The sequence below is a fragment of the Engraulis encrasicolus genome, chromosome 11 (genome assembly GCF_034702125.1).
Source record: "Engraulis encrasicolus isolate BLACKSEA-1 chromosome 11, IST_EnEncr_1.0, whole genome shotgun sequence".
NCBI classification, from domain to species: domain Eukaryota; kingdom Metazoa; phylum Chordata; class Actinopteri; order Clupeiformes; family Engraulidae; genus Engraulis; species Engraulis encrasicolus.
This window is the reverse complement of record NC_085867.1, coordinates 53,408,663-53,436,162: the sequence shown is the minus strand read 5'-3', so window position 1 is coordinate 53,436,162 and position 27,500 is coordinate 53,408,663. Positions and strand designations below refer to the sequence as shown.

At 43.5% G+C, this 27,500-nt stretch overlaps 1 protein-coding gene across 1 annotated transcript in view; it reads left to right on the top strand.

Moving 5' to 3' along the window:
- The window catches only part of dcc (DCC netrin 1 receptor), a 357,856-nt gene that overhangs the window by 224,994 nt on the left and 105,362 nt on the right, over positions 1 to 27,500 (top strand). The window contains exon 12 of the mRNA XM_063210977.1: positions 12,830 to 12,879. Within this exon, the coding sequence (XP_063067047.1) occupies positions 12,830 to 12,879 (50 nt within the window). The remainder of the gene's footprint in view (positions 1 to 12,829; positions 12,880 to 27,500) is intronic.

Sequence of the window (27,500 nt, the reverse complement as noted above, 5' to 3'; positions counted from 1 at the left end):
ACGAACTGAAATATCTTCTGTACGTGAGGAATTTACCTCCACTACAAGTGCTTTGCAAACTACGGTGGACTCCCATGCTAACAGGCTAACCGAAGTGGAGAACAGTGCTGTGTTTTGTGGAGATTCTGTACATGATTTACGCAATGCCGTCGCCACTCTGACCAGGGAGGTGTCTTCCTTGAAAAATAAATGCGAGGATCTGTAAAGACGGAACAATGTCAGAGTTATTAGGCTGAAGGAGGGTGCCGAGGGATCATATGCAGCTGGCTGGCTTGCTAAATGGCTGCACGACACTCTGGGCCTTGACTTTGAACCAGCCATTGATCGTGCTCACCGAGCCCTCCGCAGACAGCAGAGTGAGACACCGCGGGCAATGGTAATACGACTGTTGTATCAGAAAGACCGGGCCGTTCTACTTAGTAAAGCCAGAGAGATGGGCGATTCTCTACAGTACGATGGCAAACGGGTGCATCTTTTCCCCGACCTCACGAATGCCCAACTGAAGAAACGCGAGGAATTTACTGATGTCAAACGCAAGCTTCGAGGGAATTCTGCGGTCAAGGACTATGGATGCGGTTACTCCGGCCACCTGCGAATTACTCTACTGGACGGCAAGCAGCACAAATTCGAAACACCCACTGAAGCTGAACACTTCATCCGACTGCATGGGTTGGCGCAAGAAACAGCTGAGCCGAATGACGACGTCGCATCCAATAACCATGTTGAAATGGACTAACCGTGGCAATAATGATAAAACACACCCAGGCTATTCAGGTAGGTAATTTGTGAATTGGCACTCAAGACCCTTTTTCTTTTCTGTCATTATTTTAAGAGAACGGGGAATGTTGACTCTTGTATCTTGTCTGTTTATGGACTGACCTCCCCATTTAATTTTATTTTTACTTACTCACTTGGACTATGGGACTTTGCCATTTTACACCCTAAGCCTATTTGAAGGTAGGCAAGTGTGAGCTTGATGTCACACAAGAGCTTTTTTTTTCTTTTTTTTATTATTCTATTTAAAAAAAAAAAAAAATTTTTTTTTTTTTTTTAGGAGAATGGGGAATGTTGACTCTTTATCTTATCTGTTTATGGACTGACCTCCCCATTTAATTTTATTTTCACTTACTCACTTGGACTATGGTACTTTTATATCCGTTTGCCGCTTTATGCAAGTGGATGTCTAAACCTTTATATTTAGTACTCAGTTGTTACTCCTAATGTTAATTACCATTGCATGACCCCACCGAAGCATTAGCTTCTTGAAGTTCTGGAAGGTAAAATGTTCATAACTGCAGCTTGTTTGGGAAGCTGTGTCTGGCTTATGAATGTGTGGTTTTTTTGGTCTCTTTTGTGTTCTTTTTTGTTCGTTTACCTTTCTCTGCCCCCCCCCCCCCCCCCCCCACCACCACCACGTGGTCTTACTACTCTATTCAGACCTTTTTTTTCTCTCTCTTATTCTCTCATCTACTATTTACATCACTTACCTATCTAACATGGTATGACAGCTAATGGTTCTATCACCCAGGGAGGTGATCTCTCTATTGTTAGCTGGAATGTAAAGGGTTTAAATTCCCCAGTTAAGTGTAGTAAGGTGTTGAATCACCTACATAGCCTGCATGCAATGGTGGCCTTTCTACAGGAAACACATTTAGGATCTCTGGAGCATACCAAACTAAGACGTAAATGGGTTGGGCAACTATTCTATTCTAATTTCCCTAGCAGAGCAAGAGGAGCAGCTATTGTAATTCATAAATCAGTCCCATTTAAAGCACTACATATTGTGGCAGACCCTAATGGGCGCTTCGTTTTTGTCTCAGGCACTCTATATAATGTGCCAGTGGTTTTGCCAGTATATATGCACCTAATTGGGACAATGACAGCTTCTTCCAGAAGCTTTTCTCAACAATTCCTGACCTCCAGTCCCATTACTTAGTGCTAGGAGGGGATTTCAACTGCTGTTTAAATAATTCTCTTGACCGCTCCTCCAATAGAATAATTCGCGACTCAAAATCAGCTCATGTGATCAGATCTTTTATGGAGGAATACGGTGTCAGTGACCCATGGCGGTTTCTGTATCCTCAAGCTAAAAAGTTTTCCTTTTTTTCTCCAGTGCATCATTCATTCTCTCGCATTGACTTTTTTCTTTTAGATAAGAGGTTACTTTCCCACACTCGTACAGTATCTTACAATCCCATTGTAATTTCAGACCATTGTCCAGTGTCTCTTACACTGTCTTTCCCTGAGAAGCCCAACACTCGCATCCCTTGGCGCTTTAACCCACTGTTTCTTTCAGATGAGGCATTTGTTAACTTTGTATCAGTCCAGATAGAGGTGTTTGTGTCAACTAATGTTTCTCCAGGGGTCTCTGCTTCACTTATTTGGGAAACTTTCAAGGCATTCATTAGAGGACAAATCATAGGCTATTGTGGTTTTCAGGCGAAACAGCGAAGGGAACGTCAAGCACAGCTTCTCGCTGATATAGCCCATCTTGATGATAACTATGCATCCTGCCCAACGCCAGAGGTATTTAAAAGACTCATCACCCTCAAATCTGAGTTTGATATTTTGGCTACAGAACAGGCAGAATCTAAATTACTGAATATGAGACATTCTCTGTATGAGAGCGGGGAGCGACCATCCAAGCTACTGGCATACCAACTGCGACAGGCTTCCACATCCAATTTAATTCCTAGAATTGCCACTCCGTTAGGTGTTGTTACTGACCCTCTAGAAATAAATAAAGCGTTCAAAGACTTTTACAGTGCCCTTTATACACCCGAACATAACACGGACCCCCAGTCATTGATATCCTTTTTTGATAACATAACAACAGACATGCCTACCATTGATCCTTCACAGAAGGAGACCCTTGACCAAACTCTCACGGAAAATGAAATAAAGCAGGCAACTTCTGCCATGCAGTCTGGGAAATCCCCAGGACCAGACGGTCTCCCAATAGAATTTTATAAAAAGTTCTCTAACAAAATAGCACCTCTTCTATTAAATATGTTCAATGAGTCTTTATTAAGTGGTACTCTGCCACCTTCTCTCAGACAAGCTTCCATTTCATTAATATTGAAGAAGAATAAAGACCCAGACAACTGTGACTCATACCGTCCTATATCATTACTAAATGCAGATGTAAAAATTCTTGCGAAGGCTCTCTCTCTTAGACTGGAATCTGTTCTCCCATCCATTATACATCCAGATCAAACAGGGTTCATAAAAAACAGACATTCTTTTTTCAATATACGGCGTCTCTTTAATATTATTTATGATTCTAAAAATTCCCAAGGTCCTGAGGTAGTCGTCTCAATGGACGCGTCCAAGGCGTTTGACGGGGTCCAGTGGGATTATCTTTTTGTCTGTCTATCTAGATTTGGCATTGGCGAGAGGTTTCTTTCATGGGTGCGGCTCCTGTACACTTCCCCTCTGGCATCAGTACGTACGAACGGCAACTCCTCTGACTGTCTCCCTCTCTATAGAGGTACTAGACAGGGCTGTCCTCTCTCCCCTCTCCTCTTTGCAGTGGCAATTGAGCCACTAGCTATTGCACTCCGTAAACTTGAGACTTTTAAGGGAATAGTGCGCTATGGCATACAACAAAAAGTGTCATTATTTGCTGATGACCTTCTCTTGTATGTCTCTAATCCATTAGAGTCTATGCCACATATTCTTGAGACGTTAACACACTTTGGGACCTTATCTGGATATAAACTTAATGTTGATAAGAGTGAAGTCTTCCCTGTTGGCAAAAAAACTACACTGAGCATGTTAACACAGCTGCCCTTTAAAGTGGCAAAAGATGGGTTTAAATACTTGGGTGTGGCAATCTCCCCTGACTTCAACAACCTCCTTAAAACAAACTTTGAAACATTATTTTCACGTGTCAAAGACGATCTCAACCGCTGGTCATTACTGCCTTTATCTCTAGCTGGTAGAATCAACTCAGTTAAAATGAATGTCCTCCCCAAATTTCTCTATCTCTTTCAGTGTATTCCTGTATTCATTCCCAAAGCATTCTTTCACCGTTTGGATATGGCCATATCACAGTTTATTTGGAACAAAAAGGTTCCAAGGTTGCGTAAAGCGGTCCTACAAAAACCTAAAAATAATGGTGGTATGGCTTTACCTAATTTTCTATTTTACTATTGGGCTGCCAATCTGCACATAGTGAAGTACTGGATGCGGGCAGATCCTAAGGAATCCCCTGTTTGGTGCCAGTTGGAGTCACTTTCAAGTACACCTAACACTCTTTACGCACTGGTCACTTGTGTTCCCCTATTAAAAAAAGTAAATTGTGGAAAGAAAGCGCTTGTCACATCCACACTGCGTATATGGAGGCAGTTTTGTAACCATTTAGGAGTAAAAACTCCATCTGTTTTCATGCCACTTAGCCGTAACCCCCTGTTCCCTCCTTCTATGGAACATGACAGTTTCAGGCTATGGCTCCGGAAGGGCTTATCTACAGTAAAATACATAATTGTGGATGGTGTATTTGCTACTTTTGAACAACTAGTTGAGAAATTTGGGCTTCCCCGCACACATTTTTTTAAGTACTTACAAGTACGACACTTCTATAGGAAAATATACACAGACTTTCCCAATTTGCCTCCCGATATCTCTGTCGACAAGATTTTTAAGATACCTCTCTTTCCCAAAGGGCTGATATCCATACTATATACAACTATACTATCTCTTTGTTCCTCTTCTGATGAAACCTTACTCGAACTCTGGTCTCAAGACTTGGGAATGGATTTGACAATGGTCTGGGATTGGATCCTTGGCCGAGTTCACTCGTCTTCAGTATGTGCTAGGCACGGGGTGATTCAATGCAAACTCTTGCACCGTGTATATTGGACAAAGGCTAGACTATCCCGCGTCTATCCTAACACTGATCCACTTTGTGACAGATGCCGTCAACACCGTGGCACTCTGGTACACATGTTTTGGACATGCCCCTCTTTACATACATTCTGGTGTTCTATATTCTCTTCTGTTTCAGATGTGCTGCAAATTGAATTAGACCCATGTCCCATACCAGCCTTGTTTGGAGTCCTCCCTGATACCATTAAGATATCTTCATCCAAATTAGACTTTGCTGCTTTTCTGTTTCTCATAGCTAGGAGGTTAATTTTGATTTACTGGAAATCTAAACATCCCCCCTCACATTCCCTTTGGATAAAAGATGTCCTGTTCTTTTCAAAACTCGAAAAGATTAGACATTTGAAGAAAGGAGCTGTGTCTAAATTCTATAAAGTCTGGGAGCCCTTTCTTACCCATGTTGAATCCTTAGACATGCCGCTGCCAGATCCACTATGATGTAACTCTCCTTATGTCTTCCATTTTTATTGTAGACTTAAGACCACCCACCCCCACCCCCCTTTCTAATCAGATGTCTCTCAGAACAGTTTTTCTGTTGATGAATACTTTGTGTGTATATATTTCTTTTTCTGTTTTTGTTTTTGTTGCTGTTGTCATTGTTTGTTGTTTTTTGTTGTTGTTGTGAGTCCTGGTTTACTTCTTCTGTTAGCACAAAAGCCTAAGCTCAGATGGGTGGGTGGGTTGATGGGAGGGGGGTTGGGTGTCCTGTTGTTAAAGATATTTCATATGCTATTTTTGTTTATATATTTTTTCTTCTTTAAACCAGACTGTATTGTATTCCAATTGCATCTTCTGAATGTAATAAGAAAAGTCTTAAAATAAACCGTGGGAAAAAAAAAAGACACCTTATATGAATTCTAAATCTGAAATATTTAAATAATTGAACATTTGGAAGTGGTGTTTTTTAAACAGGTAGAATGTAGATAGAACCTTGCCGCAAAATGTTTTTAGAATTATAGGGTTCTATCTACCAAAACATAGAAATTAACAATGATTTCTGAACAAAACTCATAGATTACTAATACAATACAACTAATACAAATGTAACAACACTATTTAAAGAATATTAATTGGTATTTGGAGATTTCAGGCCACTGTAGGCCTATATATATGTATATATTGTATGTATTTATACAATACCCGTAGTTAGATAGAGATTAACCTAGATATTAAACCCTTGGTTATTAGGGGTTCAGGGGCTTGTTCCCTAAGAAAATGAGGGGAAAAAGTCACATTTTAAGACAATACCAGAATGGAGCCCATGGCCAAGGCCCATGTCCCAGTGTGGTGGAGAACCTATGTCCCAAGGGCCGTAATCATCTTATCCGGGCCCGATATACTTTTAATGTTATGCAGCTTCACATGAAATATGACATATTTTGTAAAATATTCTTAGGAATTACATTTGCAATACAATTAAGTTGCATTTTCAGAGGACCTAGTGAAGGTGGGGTCTGTTGTGAAGGTGGCCGCCTTCAATATAGGCCTAAAGTGCAGGGGGAAATCCTGATTTGTGTTCATAGTACAGATGCAAAAGTTTCTCCACCCCTGGCCAAGTGGTTAAGGAGACTTTAAAGCAGATTGTTACAGGTTTGAAACCCACCCTATCACTCAGTGTCTCACTGCCTGGCTGAGATGCCCTTGTGCAAGGAATCTAACCTCTTACTTCTCCAGGGACTGTAGCCAATACTCTATACCAATACCTTGTACTGTAAGTCCCTTTGGATGAAAAGCATATGGTAAGTGTAGGCCTAATATTATGTAATTTACTGTAAAATACCAGGTGTAGATCTGTTAGCACTGCAATGCAATTCAAATATGCATTAGAGTTAAGTGAAATATTTTTGTATAGTATGGAGTTGTGTTTCTAAAATATTGCATACTGCAGTAAAACTGCACTGTTGCTGCCAGCAATGTTGCTTGCTTCCAGGGCTGCATATAATACAGTACCCACTTTTACCAGGTAGCCTACCTGTTTTACACTTTCCGGGGATGAATAATGATATGCACAATGTTTTAAAAGTGATATTGAAACTGTAGCGTGGATGATGAGCTTTAAGGCCCCCTTGGTTCTTGCGGTCACTTGGCCTGGGTCAGTGTAATCTGTCATTGAGACCACTACATTATCTTAAATAGACCTAATAAAAGCTACACAATCTTAAATATGCTAAAAGCCTCCAGAAAATCTGAACTATACAGCCATCGGATTAAATTAACAAAAAAAGCCCAATAGGATATGCAGCACCTGTTCCACAGGTGGCACCTGGGAAAGGTTAGCCATGGCAAAATTAGATAGGCCTAACAATATTTTATTGTAACCTTTGTCCCATTATTGGAGTGGGAACCAAAATGTGTCAAAAATAATAATAGTGAACCAAAGCCATTGTATATTAGTCAGATTACCATGCTGGTAGCCTACACCATGCGCAACCAGCGAGCACTTTGGTCAAATACAAGCGCTGTCTATAGTCTTGAACACGTGCGTAAAGATTGCTGTCATTACTATCTTCCTACAGGGACTGCTTAGCTTGGTAAAATCAATTGTGATAGCATCTCATCGTAAAAGCTATGTGATAAGGTAGGCTTAATATTGATAGCCTAAGTTTGGTCATGTCCATGATAGGCCACTTTATGAGCAATTCTGACCCAACGCAACGCAAAACCTAATGTTGCCTCACGTAAGCACAGCTAATTGGCAAGCATGGGATTAAGAATTGCCACGTTTGTTCTTTGAATGTGTTTTGACCTCAACTTTCTAACGTGGACTACATCAGTGTCACTGTAAGTTGCAAGATCTGTCCAACTTGGTGCATAGCTCCGCCTTTTGCTGATTAAATAAGCGGGGGTGCATTGGAGTCACCATCCTTGCTTTGAATGGCAAACAGAAGCTCATATTTGCAACATTTTGAGAGGCAATGTTAGCACTGAGACCGGAGACATGCGTTGGTATCATAACAAATGAAAAAGCAGCTGATTAGCCGCTTTGCAAAGCTGCTACATTCAATTGTGTCAGATAGAACCCTATAATTCTAAGTTGAAGTGCAGTTTTGCAGATAGAACCTTATGGTTCTGAGGATTAAACGGTGAAAAATGCATAAAACGTTAAAAAACACATTCTAGGATGTAAAGCAGTGCTACTATAATATGACTATGGCAATAACTCAATTTCGACCAAAATGTCAGATAGAACCCTATAATCCTAAGGCGACGATATACTAAACAACGACTTTGACAGAGCAAAAGATCACAAGATACTTTGGCATTTGCCAGGAGAGCTGAGTCCCCTCGGCAGCGGCAGCACCCAGCCTGACTGGCTTTGCGTATGGACCTCTGCTCTCTTCATTTCCAATCAGCCGTCCTGATTAGATGTCGGAGGGAGCGCTATTGATTTTGGTGTTAACCTGAGGATTATGTTTGTGGTAATGCTTGGGGATTCAATTGCCTCGCTCATATCAACTTTCGCCAGCTTGAACAGCGGCGTCAGCCCCATTGATGTCTGGCTATTGACTTGTGTAAACAGACTGGCGCGCACATCTCACACGCCCACACGTACAGGTGCACGCACGGACGCACGCACGCACGCACGCACGCACGCACGCACGCACGCACGCACACACACACACACACACACACACACACACACACACACACACACACACACACACACACACACAGACACACACACACACACTGGTAAGAAAACAAATCATTCTCCTGATGGCATCGATGGAAAGAGATAGAAAGAGATTGACAGATGTAGCAGGAATCCTTGGCAAATGTAGGGAAGGGAAAGAGCCAGTGGAATGAGAGAAAATGTGAGAAAGAGAGAGAGAGAGAGTGCTACAGGGAGTGAGAGCCTTTTCATGCTTCAATGTTGCATGTCAAGATTGAGAGGGATGACACTGATGAGGAGGGAGACACATGGAGGGAGGAAATCTTGCAATGTAGAGTAAGAGCAGAGCACATAAGCAGCAAATAGAAATGGAAAGACAGAGAAAATGAGAGAAGTAGAGACACTGAAATATACACAGAGAAAGAGAGAGTGATACATAGAGATCAATAAAGAGAGAGAGAAACATACAAAAATAGAGAGAACCCGAAACACAGAGAGAGAGAGAGAGAGAGAGAGAGAGAAAGAGAGAGGGAGAGAGAGAGAAAGGAGAAGCATATAGGGAAACAGAAGGACGGAGAGAGAGACAGAGAATCAGAAAGATGAAGAGATCCAGAGAGGGAGAAAGAGAGAGGTGCATGGGAGTGAGTGAGTGTCCATGTTGCCCGCAGCGTGCTGAATCATTTTGGCACGTTTCTTTATCTGCTGCATTTCCCCACAGGGATTACTGATGAGCCATAGTCGCACGTGTGTGTGTGTGTGTGTGTGTGTGTGTGTGTGTGTGTGTGTGTGTGCGTGCGTGCGTGCGTGCGTGCGTGCGTGCGTGCGTGTGTGTGTGTGTGTGTAAGAGAGAGAGAAAGAGAGAGAGAGAGAGAGAGAGGGTGTAGGAGGAGGAGGAGAGGCGGAAAAGAGAGGAGGGAAAGAGAGACTTCAACAAAGGGATGATACAGGGTGGAAAGCTGAAAAAATGGAATAAGGGGGGGAAATAAGGGATCGCTTGAGGGAGCGATTGCAGCGGAGGAAGAAAAAATAGCGGGAAGAGCGGTAAGGCGGAGCCATTGTCATCTGCATTCTGTGCACATCAGTGGCAGCCATTGAAGTGTCCCATCTCTGGGCGCATGCTTTAACCTCTCCCTGTCACAACCTTCTGTCTCTGCCTCTTTCTCCTCTGTCTCCCTGTCACCTCTTCCTCTGCCTCTGCCTCTGCCTCTGCCTCCTCCACCCCAGCTCATAGCACACTCAGCCCTGAGCACTAGTCAATCCCATCATCCATCTCCTGTCTGTCTGTCTGTCTGCCTGTCTGTCTGTCTGTCTGTTCGTCTGTCTGTCTTGCTGGCTGCTCTCTCGCTCTCTCTCTCGCTCTCTCTCTCTCTCTCTCTCTCTCTCTCTCTCTCTCTCTCTCTCTCTCTCTCTCTCTCTCTCTCTTCTCTGTCCCTCTATCCATCAGTCACTTTTTGTCTGTCTGTCTGCTTTCTCTGTCTCCCTCCTGTCTGTCTGACTCTGTCATTCTCCCTCCTCTATCCATCCCTTCTCTCTCTCTCTCTCTCTCTCTCTCTCTCTCTCTCTCTCTCTCTCTCTCTCTCTCTCTGTGTGTCCATCAACTTGTCTGTCTGTCTCTGTGCCTTTCTTCTGTCTGTCTGTATATTTACATTACATTACACTTATATTTCTTATATTTCTGTCTATCTCTTTTCCAACACTATACTACCGCTTTGTCACTCTCTTTTCCTTCATTCTTTCTCTCCCCCTTTCTCCATCCTTTTTATGTATCTGCTCATCTGTTTGTATGTTTTTCTCTGTCTATTTATCCAACTGCACAATACCTTCTCTCTCACTCTCTCTTTCCCCCCTTGCTCTATTGTTGTCCATCATTCTCTTTTTCTCCCTGTCTCCCTTTCTCCCCTTAACATATCTGCACATCTGCTTGTCTGTCTTGTTTTTTTTCTCTGTCTGTGAGTTGAACAATCCAAGGCCCAATCTCAATTTACCCCTTGGCCCTACCCCTTACCCCTCCCTTCCGTTTTGTGTAGGGGTAGTGGTATCCCAATAGTCGTTAAGGCAGAGGGGTAGGGGTAAGGGGGAGGGCTTTGTAGCCCTAAAAAAGGAGGGGTTCGGACAGGCAGACTCCGTTTGGAGGGGTAAGGGGTAGGGGTAAGGGGTAGGGGTAGGGGTAGAAAAAAACAAATGGGATTGGCCCTAACTCTGCATCCTCAGCTGTCTCCCTCTTCACCATTCATTTCTTTTTTTGTTTGCCAGTCTGTTGCAGTCCCTCGTCACTCACCCTGCTATGTGACTGTTTTCTCTATTCTTTCTTTTGAGCTTTGTCTGTTTCCCTCTCTGTGTCTCTCAGCCGTTACTGTAATACACATGTCTGACATCCGTGTCTGTCTGTCTGTCTGTCTGTCTGTCTCATATCTGTTGCTTGTCTTCCTTCTCTCTGTCCGCTCCTCTTCACCTCAACCCTTTTTCACCATGGCTGCTTCTCCCACTGCCAGGGTGCCAAGGTGCCAAGGCAGGCAGGCGTCCGGGTCCTTGGGGTGTTGCCACTCTGAGTGGCCTGGGGACTCTCTTATTCACCCGGCTGTCTCCTCGCATTATCCTCAGCGCGTGCTAACAGGGCCATGGGACTTTATAGTCTGTCAGCTTCTATTAGCGCTGGCTCCTGTGAACGTTTCAAATGAGCCACAAGACCTGCCTTTTCCATTTCCCCGCTTAATTAAGACTTGCTAGCGCTCGCTAATGAAATTGTGCACCGGCACTTCTCTCTCGCTCTCTCTCTTTCTGTCTCCCGTATGTCTCTTTTATCTCTCTCTTCCTGTCTCTATCTTTCTCTCTCTCTCTCTCTTTCTCTTTCTCTCTCTCTCTCTCTCTCTCTCTCTCTCTCTCTCTCTCTCTCTCTCTCTCTCTCTCTCTCTCTGTCTCTCCTGCTCTCATTCTCGTCCTTTAATGAGCAGTGCTCTCTGAGGTAATTAATGACCTTTAACCCATGCCACAGCAGCTAGCCAGTTGATCCCATTGATCCCGTATGGGGGGGTGTTGGAGTGGTGTGGAGGGAGAAACAGGATTCAGTATATCGTTTGTACCCACCAAATAGCAATTGTGGTTGCGCGACAGACGGCCATTTTCCCCGGCCTCCTATCTCCGTCAGCCATACCTTGGGAGATACCAAAACACATGAATATGCATGAGGATATTGCTTTCTGTGTGTGACAAATTGCTCCCTACACCCTCCGCCCCTAATCTTTTTTGTTGTTGTTGTTGTTGTTTCTGTGGGAGACTCTTAAAGCATTTTACGCCGATTGCGGCGGAAACAACAGATCACCATAATTGTGTAGGCTTGTTCGGATCACTCAATTAATGGGTGTTAGTGCTTGTAGTGTCTGGAGTCTTGGTTTATTCACACGGTAACCTTGAGACTATGTAGCAAAGAGTAACACGGGTCTTTTGAGAGAAAGCTACAGAGAGCTAGTGACCATTCCATAGAAACAACTGACACATGATGTTTTTTTGTCTTGTGAAGTCTGTGCCTCTCTATGAAGAATCTGTGTTCAAGAACTTCTCACATATCCTGGAGAAATGAGCACTATGAAACTTCAGATGTGCCTCAGGGTTGAAAAAAAGGAAAAGAGCTGTTTCAGACCACTGTCCAAATTCTTTAGAAAATCCACCATCAAGTACACAATAGCCTATACACTTAGCCTACCGTATGTGGGGGAAAATGTCAGTAGTCATACCACAGCTATAGTACACCCAGACCGTAGATAAAGTAAATATATGAATCTTGAAGAGATTTAATAATAGTTACACAAGTCCTACATGTGAGGAAAATAGGGAATGGGTTACATTTACAGCATTTGCCATATGTTTAAGCGCAGGTTGCAGTATAAGCATTGTGTTAAGATGTTTGAAGAACATTTATGTATTTATTGAAAATGCTTTATCACAAGCAAGGTCATTGGTTGATTGATTAGCAATGTTGACCTCGGGAAAAGAGTTAATCATTAACATTTCCATGTAGCATTCTAAGGGCGTCTGTCCCTTGCTATTCCCTGAGGTCCAGTGTAATTCAATCTGCCTGAATTAACAGACTGTCAGGTATTGAACATGTTTGGTGTAGTTAAAAATAGCTTGACTAACAGTTGTGCTTCTTCTTCTTCTTCTTCTTCTTCTTCTTCTTCTTCTTCTTCTTCTTCTTCTTCTTCTTCTTCTTCTTCTTCTTCTTCTTCTTCTTCTTGTTCTTCTTCTTCTTCTTCTTCTTCTTCTTCTTCTTCTTCTTCTTCTTCTTCTTCTTCTTCTTCTTCTTCTTCTTCTTCTTCTTCTTCTTCTTCACAGTACCGAGCGGAGCTCCTCAGAACATCTCGCTTGAAGTTGTGTACTCCAGGGTAAGTAACACACAATTGAAGTGTGTGTGTGTGTGTGTGTGTGTGTGTGTGTGTGTGTGTGTGTGTGTGTGTGTGTGTGTGTGTGTGTGTGTGTGTGTGTGTGTGTGTGTGTGTGTGTGTGTGTGTGTGTGTGTGTGTGTGTGTGTACGTGTGCGTGCGTGCGGGAGTGTGTTTGTTGTGAGCGTGCATGCACAAACACAAACACTCTTCAAGGCATCTTACATCAAAGCTGGCAGTCAAGCAAACATTGACACAATCAATTTTGGCTCCTTTACTCAGTGTTGCCCTGAAGACAGCAAGCGATTAACACGGTGAAAATTAATAGACAAATTATGTTGTGTCTTGGAAGAGCATTGCGAATCTGTAGTGTAAATTGTTTTTTGTTTGTTTGTTTGTTTATTTATTTATCTATTTATTTATAGACATTTCTTACGTATGTAGCTTGGATGCCTGATGCCATGATTCCACTGTACTTTACCTCAGGCTCACACCACATTTTTGCCCGACCTGCAAATGTGGCAAAGTCACCGCCATCACAATGACAACATCCAGTCAGCCAGGAGATATTCATAGACACAGCAAAATGTTTACCTCGTTTCACATTTAAACTTGTAAGGGCCTGTCAAACCCAGCAGGGCCTGAATGAAAAGGGACTTCCAAGTTTTTCGACTCATTTTAGTAAAAAAAGAAATCTGGCGACATCAAACAACCAAAAAACTTTCTGTCATAACTTGCAGTTTTTCATTGAAGTGTGAATTTAACACATTCACTTTCATGATTCAGACACTTCTCACTCGCTTTGATCATCAAGCTTTTATATCCATAAGTGACTTGCCCTTCAGAAGGATGCCTGTGATTTAAGTATTATAAAGACATTTGGCCTTGAGTAGAATGACAGCAATAGGTCATTTGATGAGGACATTTGGTATTGTGGTGGCATATGTACGCTTGCTTGCCATTCTCTGTCTGTATGGTGGTCATATGGCAACAACCCCAGTGAAAAGATGAGGTCAGTACAATGACAATGGTGATGGTTTGGTAGGCTACAGTTCCCTGGCAAACCGATCACAGAGTCTCTCCATGACACAAATGACCACCCAATGTCAGGTGTGACATTTCCTCTGAAACACTGTCATCAGATATAGTTTCTATTGCTTAATAACGGTAGTTACACAGATGGCACCATTAGACACCATATTGTTATTACAATACATTTCCCTGGTATGCTTATGGGTTTGGGTCAAGGTTACGATTATGGTAGGCTACTTTAGCAAACTCTGAATTGGGCTTAAATAGCCATAGTTGCTTGGTGTTCATCGGATAATCAACGAAAACAGTGTTACTTTCCGTTTGAAAGATGTAATTTGTGTCCTTTTAAATTTCAGAAATTAATATTTATCTTAAATAGCCATAGCCAACCGATATTGGATCATCAAAAACACATCACTCTCTATTATAAGGGTGTACTGTAATGTTACTTTTTTTGTAAAATAATGCCAGAAATGGAGTGGAAAAAACTATTAGTCCTTTATATGTCCTTTCTTATTTAGGCTTCCTAAATCGTTCATTCAGGGATCAACATGCTTTTATCCTTGTCACCGATGAAGCCTTGTCATTGGTAAAATTTTAGTCTTTTTGAACTTCATAAGATATGTATTTGTCTTAAATTGCCTAGTTGCTAACTGTTATTGTATCATAAGATCATTAGATGATAAACACTTCACTTTCCATTTAAAGGGTGTAATTTTACACTTTTTTTTATAAATGAATGCCAGAAATTAAGTGAAACCGATTAGTTTTCAGCCAAGTGACACATTGTCCTTTTTTATCCAGTTAGACTTTTTAAATCATTGTGCATCCAAACATCAAGGGAGATTTAGAGTCGATTTACAATTTACAGATTTTAGTCTTTTATGAAAAGCTTTGCTCCAAGGTCACATGCTTTATCCATGAAGCCCTGTCACTGTTGTACCTTACAATGTAACCGCATATGCTATGAGGTGGATTACCGCGGATTATGCACACATTCAATTCAACTGGTCTTAGACTGTTCTGCCTCCAACCCCGCCAAACCAATCCCGCCCCATTCCATTTTCCTCTTTAGCACCTAATCCTATTCGTTATTGTTATACTTCCTGGGGAAACGGTATTAATAGCAGAAGTACTTACTACTGTCTAATTCTTATGACAGTGGTTTTGTTATCTACAATATCTAATGTCATATAATGTCATATTAGATTTAAAATAAAAAGTTAGGGCATGAAAGACAAAGAGTTGTTCTTAATTTACTGCCAGACACTACGTTTGCTACATCTCGATGAGATGAACCAGTGCTGGAAGTATTGAAATGCCAACTGAGTGAGCAAGCCTCTTAGAGTGTCAGCTCAGCTTTGTGCATTCATTATGTGCTTTTTTATTTTTCATCACTTTCGACATCTCCTGAGACTCTTAATCTGCTTTGGTAAGACTTGGCACGATGGACTCGGGGATGATCGCGTCATCATTGTTAATATTGAATGTGTAGAGATGGAAATGGAATTGCTACTGCGCGTCATTGTCTGGCAGGCTAAGCCACCTGGGAGCCCATCCTGCACTTCTGACACCAAGGAAATAAGAATACAAATAATCAAATCCTGTCTGGGCCTCTCCACCACCTCACAACCCCCCAACCCTGACTACTTACTTTCTGTTTTTTTTCCCTTCTTCTTCTTTTTTTTTGGCAAAAAACTTGTTTGGTAGTGATAATGTAAGCACTTAGCCGTAGGCACAGCTGTGGACCAGAAACTTTTGATTTTCCACCGCCCGCACATCATAATGTTTTCCCAGCATCCCCCTCTGCCTCTGACAGTGGCACAGCTGTGCGAGCATGACACTGCCAGATAGACTGTGTTAAGGTGCCCAGTCAAATGTTCTTACATTATAACAGTCGTTTTAACAGTAGCTGGATCTCTCATAACGGGTTCTGATTGGATAAGTAGCGCTCCACCTAGTCAATCACAGTCGTATAACACCAATTCATGTGACATTACACTACACTTGGCAGACCCTTTTATCCCAAAGCAACTTGCAGTAATGCATAGTATATTGATTACGGGAGCAATGTGGCGTTACGTGCCTTGCTCAAGAGCACTTCTGTCATATGAGAGCTTGTATGAGACCGCCGTTTCCCCACTGGTATGGGACTCAAATCCAGAACTCCTTAATTTGAGGACCAACTCCCTGGATTAGGCCATAACTTTCCTCATGATTGACACAAACTCATTTTACTTTTGAATTAAAGCCTGTCAGCATCCCGTCTAATTACTGTGGCACAGTAGGCAGCTATTTCATACAGTCGCACGACATGTGACAGTTATTCAGTCAGGCAATGGAGAAAATGGAGTTATGGGACTGCAGAATTAGCACAGTCCACTGTGTAAATGCACTGACTTCTAATCTGGGGTCAGTACCATAAGCATATCATTAATGTCTCCTAAGACAAATAACTGATTTTCACATCAACATAAGAACTGGAAAAAAAGTCTCTTTGTGAAGAGACAAACAACTTCACTATAACTACAACCGCAACTGAACTCTTTTCTTTGTTGTAAGCACTGGCTTTCATCCTTCATTTCTCTATGCATATTTGTATCCCTTCTCTCCTTTAATGCGTCCTTTGTGCTTTGTTCTGTTCCGGTGGTGCATCTTTGACTGTCATCATTTTTTTGCTTAGTCACTCCTTCTCAAATCCCCATATTTGTTGACTTCAGTCAACAGACACACACAGACAGACAGACAGACAGACAGACAGACAGACAGACAGACAGACAGACACACACACACACACACACACACACACACACACACACACACACACACACACACACACACAGACACACACACACACACACCACACACACACACACACACACACACACACACACACACACACACACACACACACACACACACACACACACACCACACAACCTTTGTGTCCCTCTCCTCCTCTCCTGTCAACCCCCCCACCGTGGGATCATCAGGTGATTTCTCAACCCCAAGAGCCCTTCTTAGATGACTGGCACAGTGGGTAAATACTGCTACTTCAAGGTGTGTGTGTGTGTGTGTGTGTGTGTGTGTGTGTGTGTGTGTGTGTGTGTGTGTGTGTGTGTGTGTGTGTGTGTGTGTGTGTGTGTGTGTGTGTGTGTGTGTGTGTGTGTGTGTGTGTGTGTGTGTGTGTGTGTGTGTGTGTGTGTGTGTGTGTGTGTGTGCGTGTGCGTGCTCAAGAGTCTGTTTGGCGGTCTAGGGACCAGGGGGCATGTGTGTGACTGAAAGATTGGCAGGGCGTAGTGAGCAAGCACTCACCCAACCTTAAGCCTTAAGCTGAAGGTCTGTTTGTACTGAGAGGACGGGGGTGCTGACGGTGAAGGACGTCATCATTCATCATTTCATTTATTTAAACTCGAAGAATCATTGAGGGCCCAGCCCTCATTTACAATGATGTCGAGTAAAACAAACAATTGCACATATAAAATCATATATAAACAACGAACATACACAATACACCATAAATCATATAAGAGATAAGAATTAAGACAAACTATGAATTAAAACTTATGAGTTAAAACAAGTGCAAGTATGTGATAAAAAACTTCCCAGTGTAACTTTAAAATGTTCTAATGGCACAAAGGCTTGAAGACCCATCCTTAGTTGTAAGTTATTCCAAACTGAAGGTCCACAGACACTAAAAGCTGTTTTACCCAGTTCTGTGCGGGCATAAGGGACCTCCAGTAAAAAATTGCTGCTGCGGGTTTGGTATGGGTTGGAGTGCCAAACTAAAAGAGATGAAATATAAAATGGGAGTTTGCCAGTGAGGGCTTTATAAATAAAAATAAAATAATGCATGTCCCTTCTGTGAAAAGTGGAGCCCACCCAACTTTATCATATAACAGGCAATGATGTGTACTATATGGATCCCCAGTAATAAAACGAAGAGCTGAATGATAGACAGTGTCAAGTGCCTTCAGATTAGAGAGTGGTGCATGTCTGTAAATAATATCACCATAGTCAAGGGGAAGACAGAAAAGTAGCTTCAATTAACTTTTTTCTGCAGAAAACAGGAAAGTGATATTTATTTCTGTGCAGGAAAGATAGCTTTTGTCTGAGCGTAGTGACAAGACAGTCAGTATGTATTCTTGAATGTGAACTTGTCATCTAGCCAGATTCCAGGTACTTATAATGTGATACTCTCTCAATAACAGACCATCTAAAGTAGATATATTAAAATCATTTTTCATGCCATGCTTAGATCGAGTAAAGACCATACATTTAGTCTTGCTTACATTAAGTAGAAGCTTAAGACTAATGAAGGCATTTTGTAGGATATTAAAAGACTGCTGCAATTTCTCCAAGGCTAGCTGTACAGAAACCCGCAACACAATACAAAATTGTATCATCTGCATATAGATGAATAGAGCAGTTGGAAAGGAGAGAAAGTATGCTATTTATGTACATGGTGAAGAGTACCGGACCTAATACTGAACCTTGTGGGACCCCCTTGGTTATTAGCAGGGGGTCAGATTGAGTATTACCCAATTTTACAGTATGGTGTCTGTTTGGAAAGGTAGCTCTGGAACCATTTACAGGCACTTGCATTAAAAACCAATACCAGGCAGAATTTGTAGAAGCAGAGAATGGTCCACGGTGTCAAATGCTTTGGATAAGTCCACAAAGATGGCAGCACAATGTTTTTTCTTGTCAAGAGAAGTGATAATATCATCCATTACTTTAGTAGCAGCAGTAACTGTACTATGTTTAGGCTAAAGCCTGATTGGAGAGGGCTCAAAATATTATTGGTATTTAGAAATTCTTTGAGCTGATCATTTACCAACTTCTCTAGTATTTTTGAGAGACACGGTAGCTTGGATATTGGTCGATAGTTGTTAGGGTCAGTTTATCACCCCCCTTGTGCAACGGGGTAATGTGTGCAAATTTCCATAGTGTAGGGACAACTCCAGTGGAAATAGAAAAATTGAAAATGTGCAATAATGGCTCTGCTATTATATATGCCGCAGTGCGAAGAAAAAGGGGATCTAGCTGGTCTTCTCCAGTGGATTTGCGACTATCAATTGCTAATAAAGCAGATAGCACTGTATGCTTAGACACAGGATGAAGCCTGAATTCCAGATCATCGTCTCTGACATTGTCTCTGATACGCATATCATGTCCAGCCCTAGGCATAAAGGAATGATTATTGCTATTGTCAAAACTTTGACTGGCTAAAGAAAAATGTTTATTAAGAGCACTGCAAATGTCTGATTTGTCTTGTAGTAGACAATCATCAAACTTAATTGAAGAAGGCATAGGTGTAACAGATTTATTGTTTTTGTAATTTACAGCCTTCCAGAATTTTGCAGGATCTGAGTACGAACTAGAGACAAGGTTAAAGTAATAGTCAGATTTAGCCTTTCTTACAGATAATGTACATCTGTTCCTGATTTTCCTGAAACTTGTCCAGTCGGAGGCATCCTTGCTCCTCCTTGCTAATGACCAAGCCTTATTTCTTGACTGAAAGGCCAGAGGAATCTATTTTTGGTCTTTTCTTGCAGTGGCCTACGTAGACACACTGTATTTGTACTGTACAGTGTACGATACCTTATCAGTGCATTTTTTTAGGTAGTGTCTGCATTTACTGAACTTTCATGGTGGGTTTCCCTTGTGATTTGATTATAGTCAATTGTATTTACATTGATGTTGTTCGTATAGGAATGGTATATCGACGATGTAACATTATCACGCCACCATAGACTCTCAAAACAAGCTGCTTCAAATGGAATATTAGGCTCTTTCTGCTGGTAACCTGATTGTAAAATAAGTGGTACCGGCTTGGCCAAAACAAAGCATTAAACATAAGCACAAGGTCCTCATGGGTGCTTTAAAGGAATATTACAAAGAATTGATTTAAGCATTGAGTCATGATAAGTCAATTCCCATTCAGGCACAGGAAAACATGTTCATTTCTCACAGGAAAATTAAACTGTCTGGATGTGCATACTTTTTTATCCAGGAATAGGCTGTTAATCGAGAGTGAAATCAGATGGATTGTCTCCCATAAAGGAATGAAATATCCACACGAATGACAAGCGGTTTAATCTTTTGCAACATAAATGGTCAAAGTCATAATCCTGCGGCAAATGCCATCAATCTGGGAAACGGCATCCCGCATTAAAATGAATTTACTGACTCACTGGGTTAGTTTTATCATATTTACCACCATGTCTCCTCAACTTCACCTCCCTTTTATTCATTCTCTGTCTCGTTTCTTTTCGCTTCAATGACACGGAATGGGACAAACTTAAAAAGAAGCAAGTTATTTTTTGCTCCTCTCTCAGCTTCTTTTTCTATAAAACTCGAGAACAAAGGTGTCAATCGATCACTGACCAAGCTGCGATTGAAGATGCTAAGGGGTGGCACAGTTGGTTTGCACACAGCCCAGCGTTTGCTCTGAATTAATGTAACAATTTTAGATGCCAAAGCAGCTGCGGGAAGAGAATATTGACTGGCTGCTCTGTCCAAACGCTGTAGCAGGAAGATGAAAGCTAGCAGGAAGAAGAAAAACAAAGAAATAAAACAGGCCTCACAACAAAGGAGAAGGAGAATTGGGGGGATTTGTACTGTACAAATGAGAGCACTGGAAAATTGACCCGGCCAGAAGAGAAGGTCAAATGATGTGCACGGTTGTTTCTGCTCATTCCTAGAGAGTAGTCCATAATCATATTTCCTGTCATTATCCAATTATCTTCTATTAAATGATGTGGAGAATGATGGTGCCAAACAGTGTTAAAACCCCATAGTGTACAGTGCAAAGTGATTTGCAATACAATACAATGTATTCTCAAGCTTGTTATGTTATGGCATACGGTAGGGGATTACACTCACATAACATATGGACGAAGCTTTTTAGTCCGTTTGACCATGAAGCACTCGTTTCGTTGTTTGTTTGCTTAATTCTTTGTCTTTCCGCGCTGCCCTATTGTCATGCATAGCCAGCCACAGAGGATATGGATTGTCTCTCCATCTTGTATTGGCAGAGCTGGTTGCCTGTGGAGCGTTTATTGGCTGTGCGCGTCTCTCTCCAGAGCCCGAATTCCATTTCCCTGCTAAATAGTCTCTTTTTGGCACCTCAAAGCGACCAAGCTGTGAGTAAGAGAATGAGGCACAAGGAGTTAGAGAGAGAGAGAGAGAGAGAGAGAGAGAGAGAGAGAGAGAGAGAGAGAGAGAGAGAGAGAGAGAGAGAGAGAGAGAATGGTCTCATTTCACTCTGGGACTTTTTGGACAGACTTCTTGCGACAGCAGCAAGCCAAACCGAGACAAACGAATAAATCTTCCCTGAAGTTTAACGCTGCCCTTAAACTTTTTCCCCCCTTTCCGCAGCTAGTCTGCAGTGGCTGCCGTAATTGTTTGTTGTCTTCATTGCATATTAAGTCTGGCCTGTCTGCTCTGCTCCTCTGTGCCGTGCTATGCCCCACTCGGCTTAACTCTCCCCCGCTCGCACGTGTGGCCCGTTGGAAGTGACAGAGCCATCGTCTGCTGGGATCTCTCGCTGTAGCCAGGGCCGCTGACAACTTTGGCTGGGCCCAGGGCAAAGTTATCTAAAAGCCCCCCCTACCCCATAGTACATACAATTTAACGAGGACCCAGTTCTGCCACCTCCCCTCTTCCTGGGCCCGGGGCAACTGGCCCCTTTGTCCCCTCCTGTCGGCTTCCCTGGCTGGAGCAATTGGCAGTCAGGAGAGTGGGCCAGTGCAGCCACAGCCCAGCCTGCTGAAACAGTCAGTCAGTCAGGGGCATTAGTCTCTGCCCCCCCTGTGTGGGTGGAATCCATAAGCACATCCAACACCGCCGTCCCACGTCTGCCGCACGCCCACCTCCCGCTCTTTTCACCCTCAATACGTCTTGTCCTCCCTCTGTCGCTCCCTCCCTGGGTTTCTAGGAGTCTTTTATTTGTTCCCTAGTTGTGTGCATTTAGTTTTTTTTATGCACCATGCACCATCTTTTTGTTTGTTTTGAATTTTTCTACTTTTTTTTTTACTGAGGCCTGAATTTGACCATTGGAAATTAACAGTGGAGAGAATTAATCCTAAAACAAGATTAAGCCCTAAGCACGGTGTAATCACTTTTTCCCCCCGGTAATCTCTTTATTGGTGTGTGTGTGTGTGTGTGTGTGTGTGTGTGTGTGTGTGTGTGTGTGTGTGTGTGTGTGTGTGTGTGTGTGTGTGTGTGTGTGTGTGGGGAGAGAGAGAGAGAGAGAGAGAGAGAGAGGGAGAGAGAGAGAGAGGGTCTGCTTGTCTGTCTGTCTTCCTGTGTGTGTGTGTGTGTGTGTGTGTGTGTGTGTGTGCGTGCGTGTGCGTGTGTGCGTGTGCGTGTGCGTGTGCGTGTGCGTGTGTGTGTGTGCGTGCGTGCGTGCGTGCGTCTGTGTGTTTGTGTGTGTTTGTTTGCGTGTGTGTGTGCGCGCGTGCGTGTGTGTATGTGAGTGAGTCTAATTACTGTGGGGTTTGTTATGAGGTGGTTATTCAACAGAGGAGGCCTGTGGTTTTGTTTACTTGTCAGCCAAGGTGTGAAAGATGGCAGGCAGGGGCCGCAGGGCAGTGAGAGTGCTAAGGGTTTTTCGGAATTCACTGTGTTGGTGATGGAGAGGCCAATGGAGGATCATGAGGGAAAAGCATTGGAGCGCTGGAGACTAGTGTACAGGGCAGCTATAGCTCAATGGTTAGAGCACTGGTCTTTAGATTGCAGTGTAGGGTTGCAGGTTCAAATCCCGCCCTCACCAGCACCTTCATCCATGCCCCTTGAACAAGGCAACTAACCCCACCTAACCCCACATTGCCCCTCTGTACCTAAATAACTGAAAGTCGCTTTGGATAAAAAGCATCAGCTAAGTGTAATGCAATGTAATAATGTAATGTACAGACACTTGATGTGACAGCGGGTGGGAGATATGAACAGCCGTCAAACAGCCGGACTGCCTGCTCGGGCCGGAGCTGAAATGCGGAGCTGAATTTTAAATCCAAAACAATTAAAGAGACATCCTCTCTCATCGGCCCTAACATCAAGCCTCACCAGTCTGTTTCCTGCCATGCGAAGTGACAGGCGGTGGTTGATGAGGGAATAGCAGTTAGCTCTGTTAGCCATGCTGTATGGACTCTCTCACTTCCTGCCTCTGTCTGTCTCTTTCTCTTTCTCTTTCTCTCTCTCTCTCTCTCTCTCTCTCTCTCTCTCTCTCTCTCTCTCTCTCTCTCTCTCTCTCTCTCTCTCTCTCTCTCTCTCTCTCTCTCTCTCTCTCTCTCTCTCCTTCCATCACTGGCATGTGTACTCAGTCCACTGTGCCATACAGCTTGTTAGAGGAATGGCAGTGTGGAAGCACACACACACACACACACACACACACACACACACACACACACACACACACACACACACACACACACACACACACACACACACACACACACACACACACACACACACACACACACACACACACACACACAAACACAAAATCTGTTATGCCCGCACAGACATGTGCCAGTTCAGCAGCATTGTGGCTGACTGCATTGTTCCAGGCCGCTGTGGCCCTGTTCTACGAGGTGTAATTGGTTTGACAGTGAGCCCAGAGGACAGAGCTCAGACGCTAGTTTGACCAATCACATCCAGCAGCATCACCAACACCCACGATCCCATCTGTCTGAGATCCCACACACATAGCAGCACCACTAACCAACCAACCAGCCTCCTGTAATGCACCAGTAATGCGCCAGAAGTCAAAAATTCCCCTTCAGTCACCATGTCTTTGCTGCCCATCGTCCGCCTATCATAAATATTGGAATCCTACCTTTGGCATCACCAGATTTCCCTGTACACCAATGAGATCCCGTACACTGCACCATCACTACCGACCAACCAGCCTGCTGTAACGCACCATTAATTCGCCAGCAGTCAAACATCCCCCTTCACTTACCCACCATGCCTTTCCTGCCCCATCATTCGCCAGTCAGACGTGTTGGAATGTTCCTTTGGCGCCACCAGATTTCCCCGTGCACCAATCAGTCGCCTCCACAAGGACAACACATCCCACCCCCTTCATGCCCTAATAAGCCAATCAGTGTCCACCGCAGCCTGTCTGTACCAACTAAGGCTCTTGCTTCTGAAAGCCCTTTCTCAACCAAGAGCCGTTTGGTACCAGAGGGAGCATCTGTCAGGCCTACAGTGGAGTGCCTACACATTCTCTCTCTCTCTCTCTCTCTCTCTCTCTCTCTCTCTCTCTCTCTCTCTCTCTCTCTCTCTCTCTCTCTCCGTCAAACTGAGGCCCTGCTGTTGCATTGGAACCTTTATGACAATCAATCCTGCCCAAATCAATTAAGATTACAAGCCAACCCTCTCGGAGCATGTGTCGCCGATGAATAATAAGGAATAATTAATGGGTCCCCTCCTTGAGCGACACGTGTGTTCTCGCCAGGCAATTGATACTGATGAGTGATTGAGAGGATGAGAGAGAGAGAGAGAGAGAGAGAGAGAGAGAGAGAGAGAGAGAGAGGAGGGGAATAGAGACAGAGAGAGGGGGGGGGCGATGATGGAAAAGAGAGATATGGAAAGAGAGAGTGGTACAGATGCTGGACAAAGAGAAAGAGAGAGAGAGATGGAGGATGAAAGTGAGAGAGTGACTGAGTGGGGCACACTTGTTCTCTCCTCCTCCTTGTCTCAACATCAGGACTGTCAGGTTTCTCCCTGGAAGCCATCCTCATCATCTCCCCTGGTGAGCATCAAGAGGAGGCCAATGGAGACTAACATGCTGCCTACAGCAGGAGATACACCTGGTGAAGGAGGAGTCAGGCAGGTGGATGCTGAGGCTGGCATACATACGCCAACAGTGCCAATGGCGCGGGCATGTACAGTAGATGACAGTAGGCGTACATTGGGGAGAATGATGCTGCACAGTGTTCAGTTGGGCCGATGATGAGGAGAGATGGAGAGAGAGAGAGAGAGAGAGAGAGAGAGAGAGAGAGAGAGAGAGAGAGAGAGAGAGAGAGAGAGAGAGAGAGAGAGAGAGAGAGAGAGAGAGAGAGAGAGAGAGAAAACGACAACAAGAGAGAAGCAGTTGATGCCGATCATTTCTTGCTCGTTCATCATCTCAACATCAGGATCTGTCACCTTCCTCCCTGGAGAGCAGCTCCATCTCCCCAAGTGAGCACCAGGAGGAGGTCAATTGAGACCGGGACCCTACTGCCAGCAGGTGTTGCACCTGGTGGAGGGGAAGAGGAAGACAGGTGAACAGTTACAGGGGTGAATATCAGCCGGAGATTGGCGCATGACAACAGTGTTGCAGGCATGTAGATGACAGGTGTGTACGTTTGGGGAAAAATTATGCGGCACAACGTTTGCAACCGATCTTAGATTTCCTGATGAGGAGAGAGATAGAGGTGGGGAGATAATGAGAAAGAGAAGCAACAGATCTTAGATCTCATCATGATGGAGAGAGAGAGAGAGAGAGAGAGAGAGAGAGAGAGAGAGAAGCAACAGTGCAAAGCAGTAGATAAATGAGAGAAGGCCTGGCTTAGTGGCAGCTTCAGTGTCCTGTGAATTTTAATTAGTTTATTTGCATGTTAACAGGGCTTTGTCTTTGTATGTTGTGCTGCTGTTGTGCGTGCGTGTGTGTGTTGGATGTGTGTGTGTGTGTGTGTGTGCGTGTGTGTGTGTTGGATGTTTATTGTGTTTTTTTCTTCTCCCTTCCATGGCCGCACCCACAGATGGCAGTGCCCATCCTTTCCCTCCCCTCCCCTCCCCCCATCACCATCATCCATTTTCACACACACGGGCAGCTGGCACTGAGTGCAGCTATGGCATCAATGTCACACGCTCCGAGCATATGACAGGAAGTTGGGCATGCACGAACTTGCCCCATAGCCACTCTTCCTTCCGCCTCAGTAACAAGCCATCTCCTGGGCCAGGCAGAAGGTTAATTAATCCTACCGTTTACATCTCATGAACAAACGGATGTGCTGGATTCACTGTATGCAAATGGAAGGCTGTTTTGTATTCCATTCTCACCTAAGGATTCTTCAGGCCGGAGGAGATTGTGTTGTTTCAATCTCTGCCATGGGTTTCCTGATAATTGTGATCTGAATTAAAGTCGAGGGGAACAGCACAAGCTTACTCTTATTCATTTATTGCACTGTATCCGTGGTAGACGTTGTTACAGCCCAAGCCATGGTCTAGTCTCTAGTGCGTGATTGTTTGAATGCCACATCAAATCTAATCATCATCCTTCTGGCACCAGTCACATTTCATGACGAAGGCATGTGCCGGATTGAATGTTAGGTGCTTTGTATTTCTTCAGGCCTTCAGATATTGTGGTTTATTTGTGTTTTGCTTTCCTGATGCTGACCTGACTGTTTATATACCATGCCAAATCTGATCATCGTCTCCGTGTGTCTACTGAAGCGAGAGTTTGTTTTTTTGACACCAGTCACCATCATTTGCATTCAGTCAAGCAGCTGCTTCTCTTTTTCTTAAAACCCACCTAAGCAGTTCTTGAAAATGTTGCCCAGCCCCTCGTTAAAAAATATTAAAATGCATTGCTAGTGAAACATCCACTACCAAGAGTCACCTACTCAGCTGTTTAATATCGCAATTTTCTGTTAATTACAAATCAGTCATCTGTGGACGTAACAGTAAGATTACCAATTTTAAATTTTAGATTCATGACCGCAGAGATAAGGAGGAGTTGCAATAATTATAAGCTACTTTATTGCGAACCTACACCGATTTTTTAACCAGATAATACTCACCGCTTGAATCACAGATTAAATTAATTATATTCGTTGTGTTTACCAGTCACTTTGGGGATAAGTGCTGGATAGTTCAGAGATGTCACGTCGACACTGTCACTGCTTTTCTGAGTTGTTTATGTTGTTGCTCAACAAGCTTATGGCGATGTCATCCCCGCCTCCTCCTCTTCTTCCTCCTCCTCTCTCAGAGGTGACCTTTAAACCAGAGAGAGAGAGAGAGAAAGAGCGAGATCGAGAGAGAGAGGGAGAGAGAAAGAAAGAGAGAGAGAACCAGAGCCAGAGCCAGAGCGCTGCTATGTGTTTGTATTTGCATGTTGATCTTTTAGCACAAATTAATTGATAGCTATGGTTCAGTGCAGGCATGGACCGTATGCAAAAAGGACCATCATCAAATCAATTAATTTCCTCCTCCTGGTTTGGCGGGCAATTAAAGCTTCTCCTCAGCATAATTAATGGACATGCATATTAAGTAGCAGGTCAGACCGCCAGCAGAATGGGTAAAGAAAAATCGAGCTCAGAGATGTTGCAGAATATTTATCCGATGGCGTGCTTTTGTGGTCGCGCCGATCCCAGTTGAGTCTTGCGTGAGTTATTTTGTGCCGTGCAAGGATTCCAGAGTCTCTGCCGCACAAAAGTAATGCCTATTTATTATTCAAATGTCTTGGCAGAATGTCTACAAGTGTCATCTGCCAAAAATGAGAACATACAGAAGCAGCTGCACAGATGCCCCCCCCACACACACACACACACACACATACAGCAGCAGCACACACGCACGTGCACTCACACACACACACA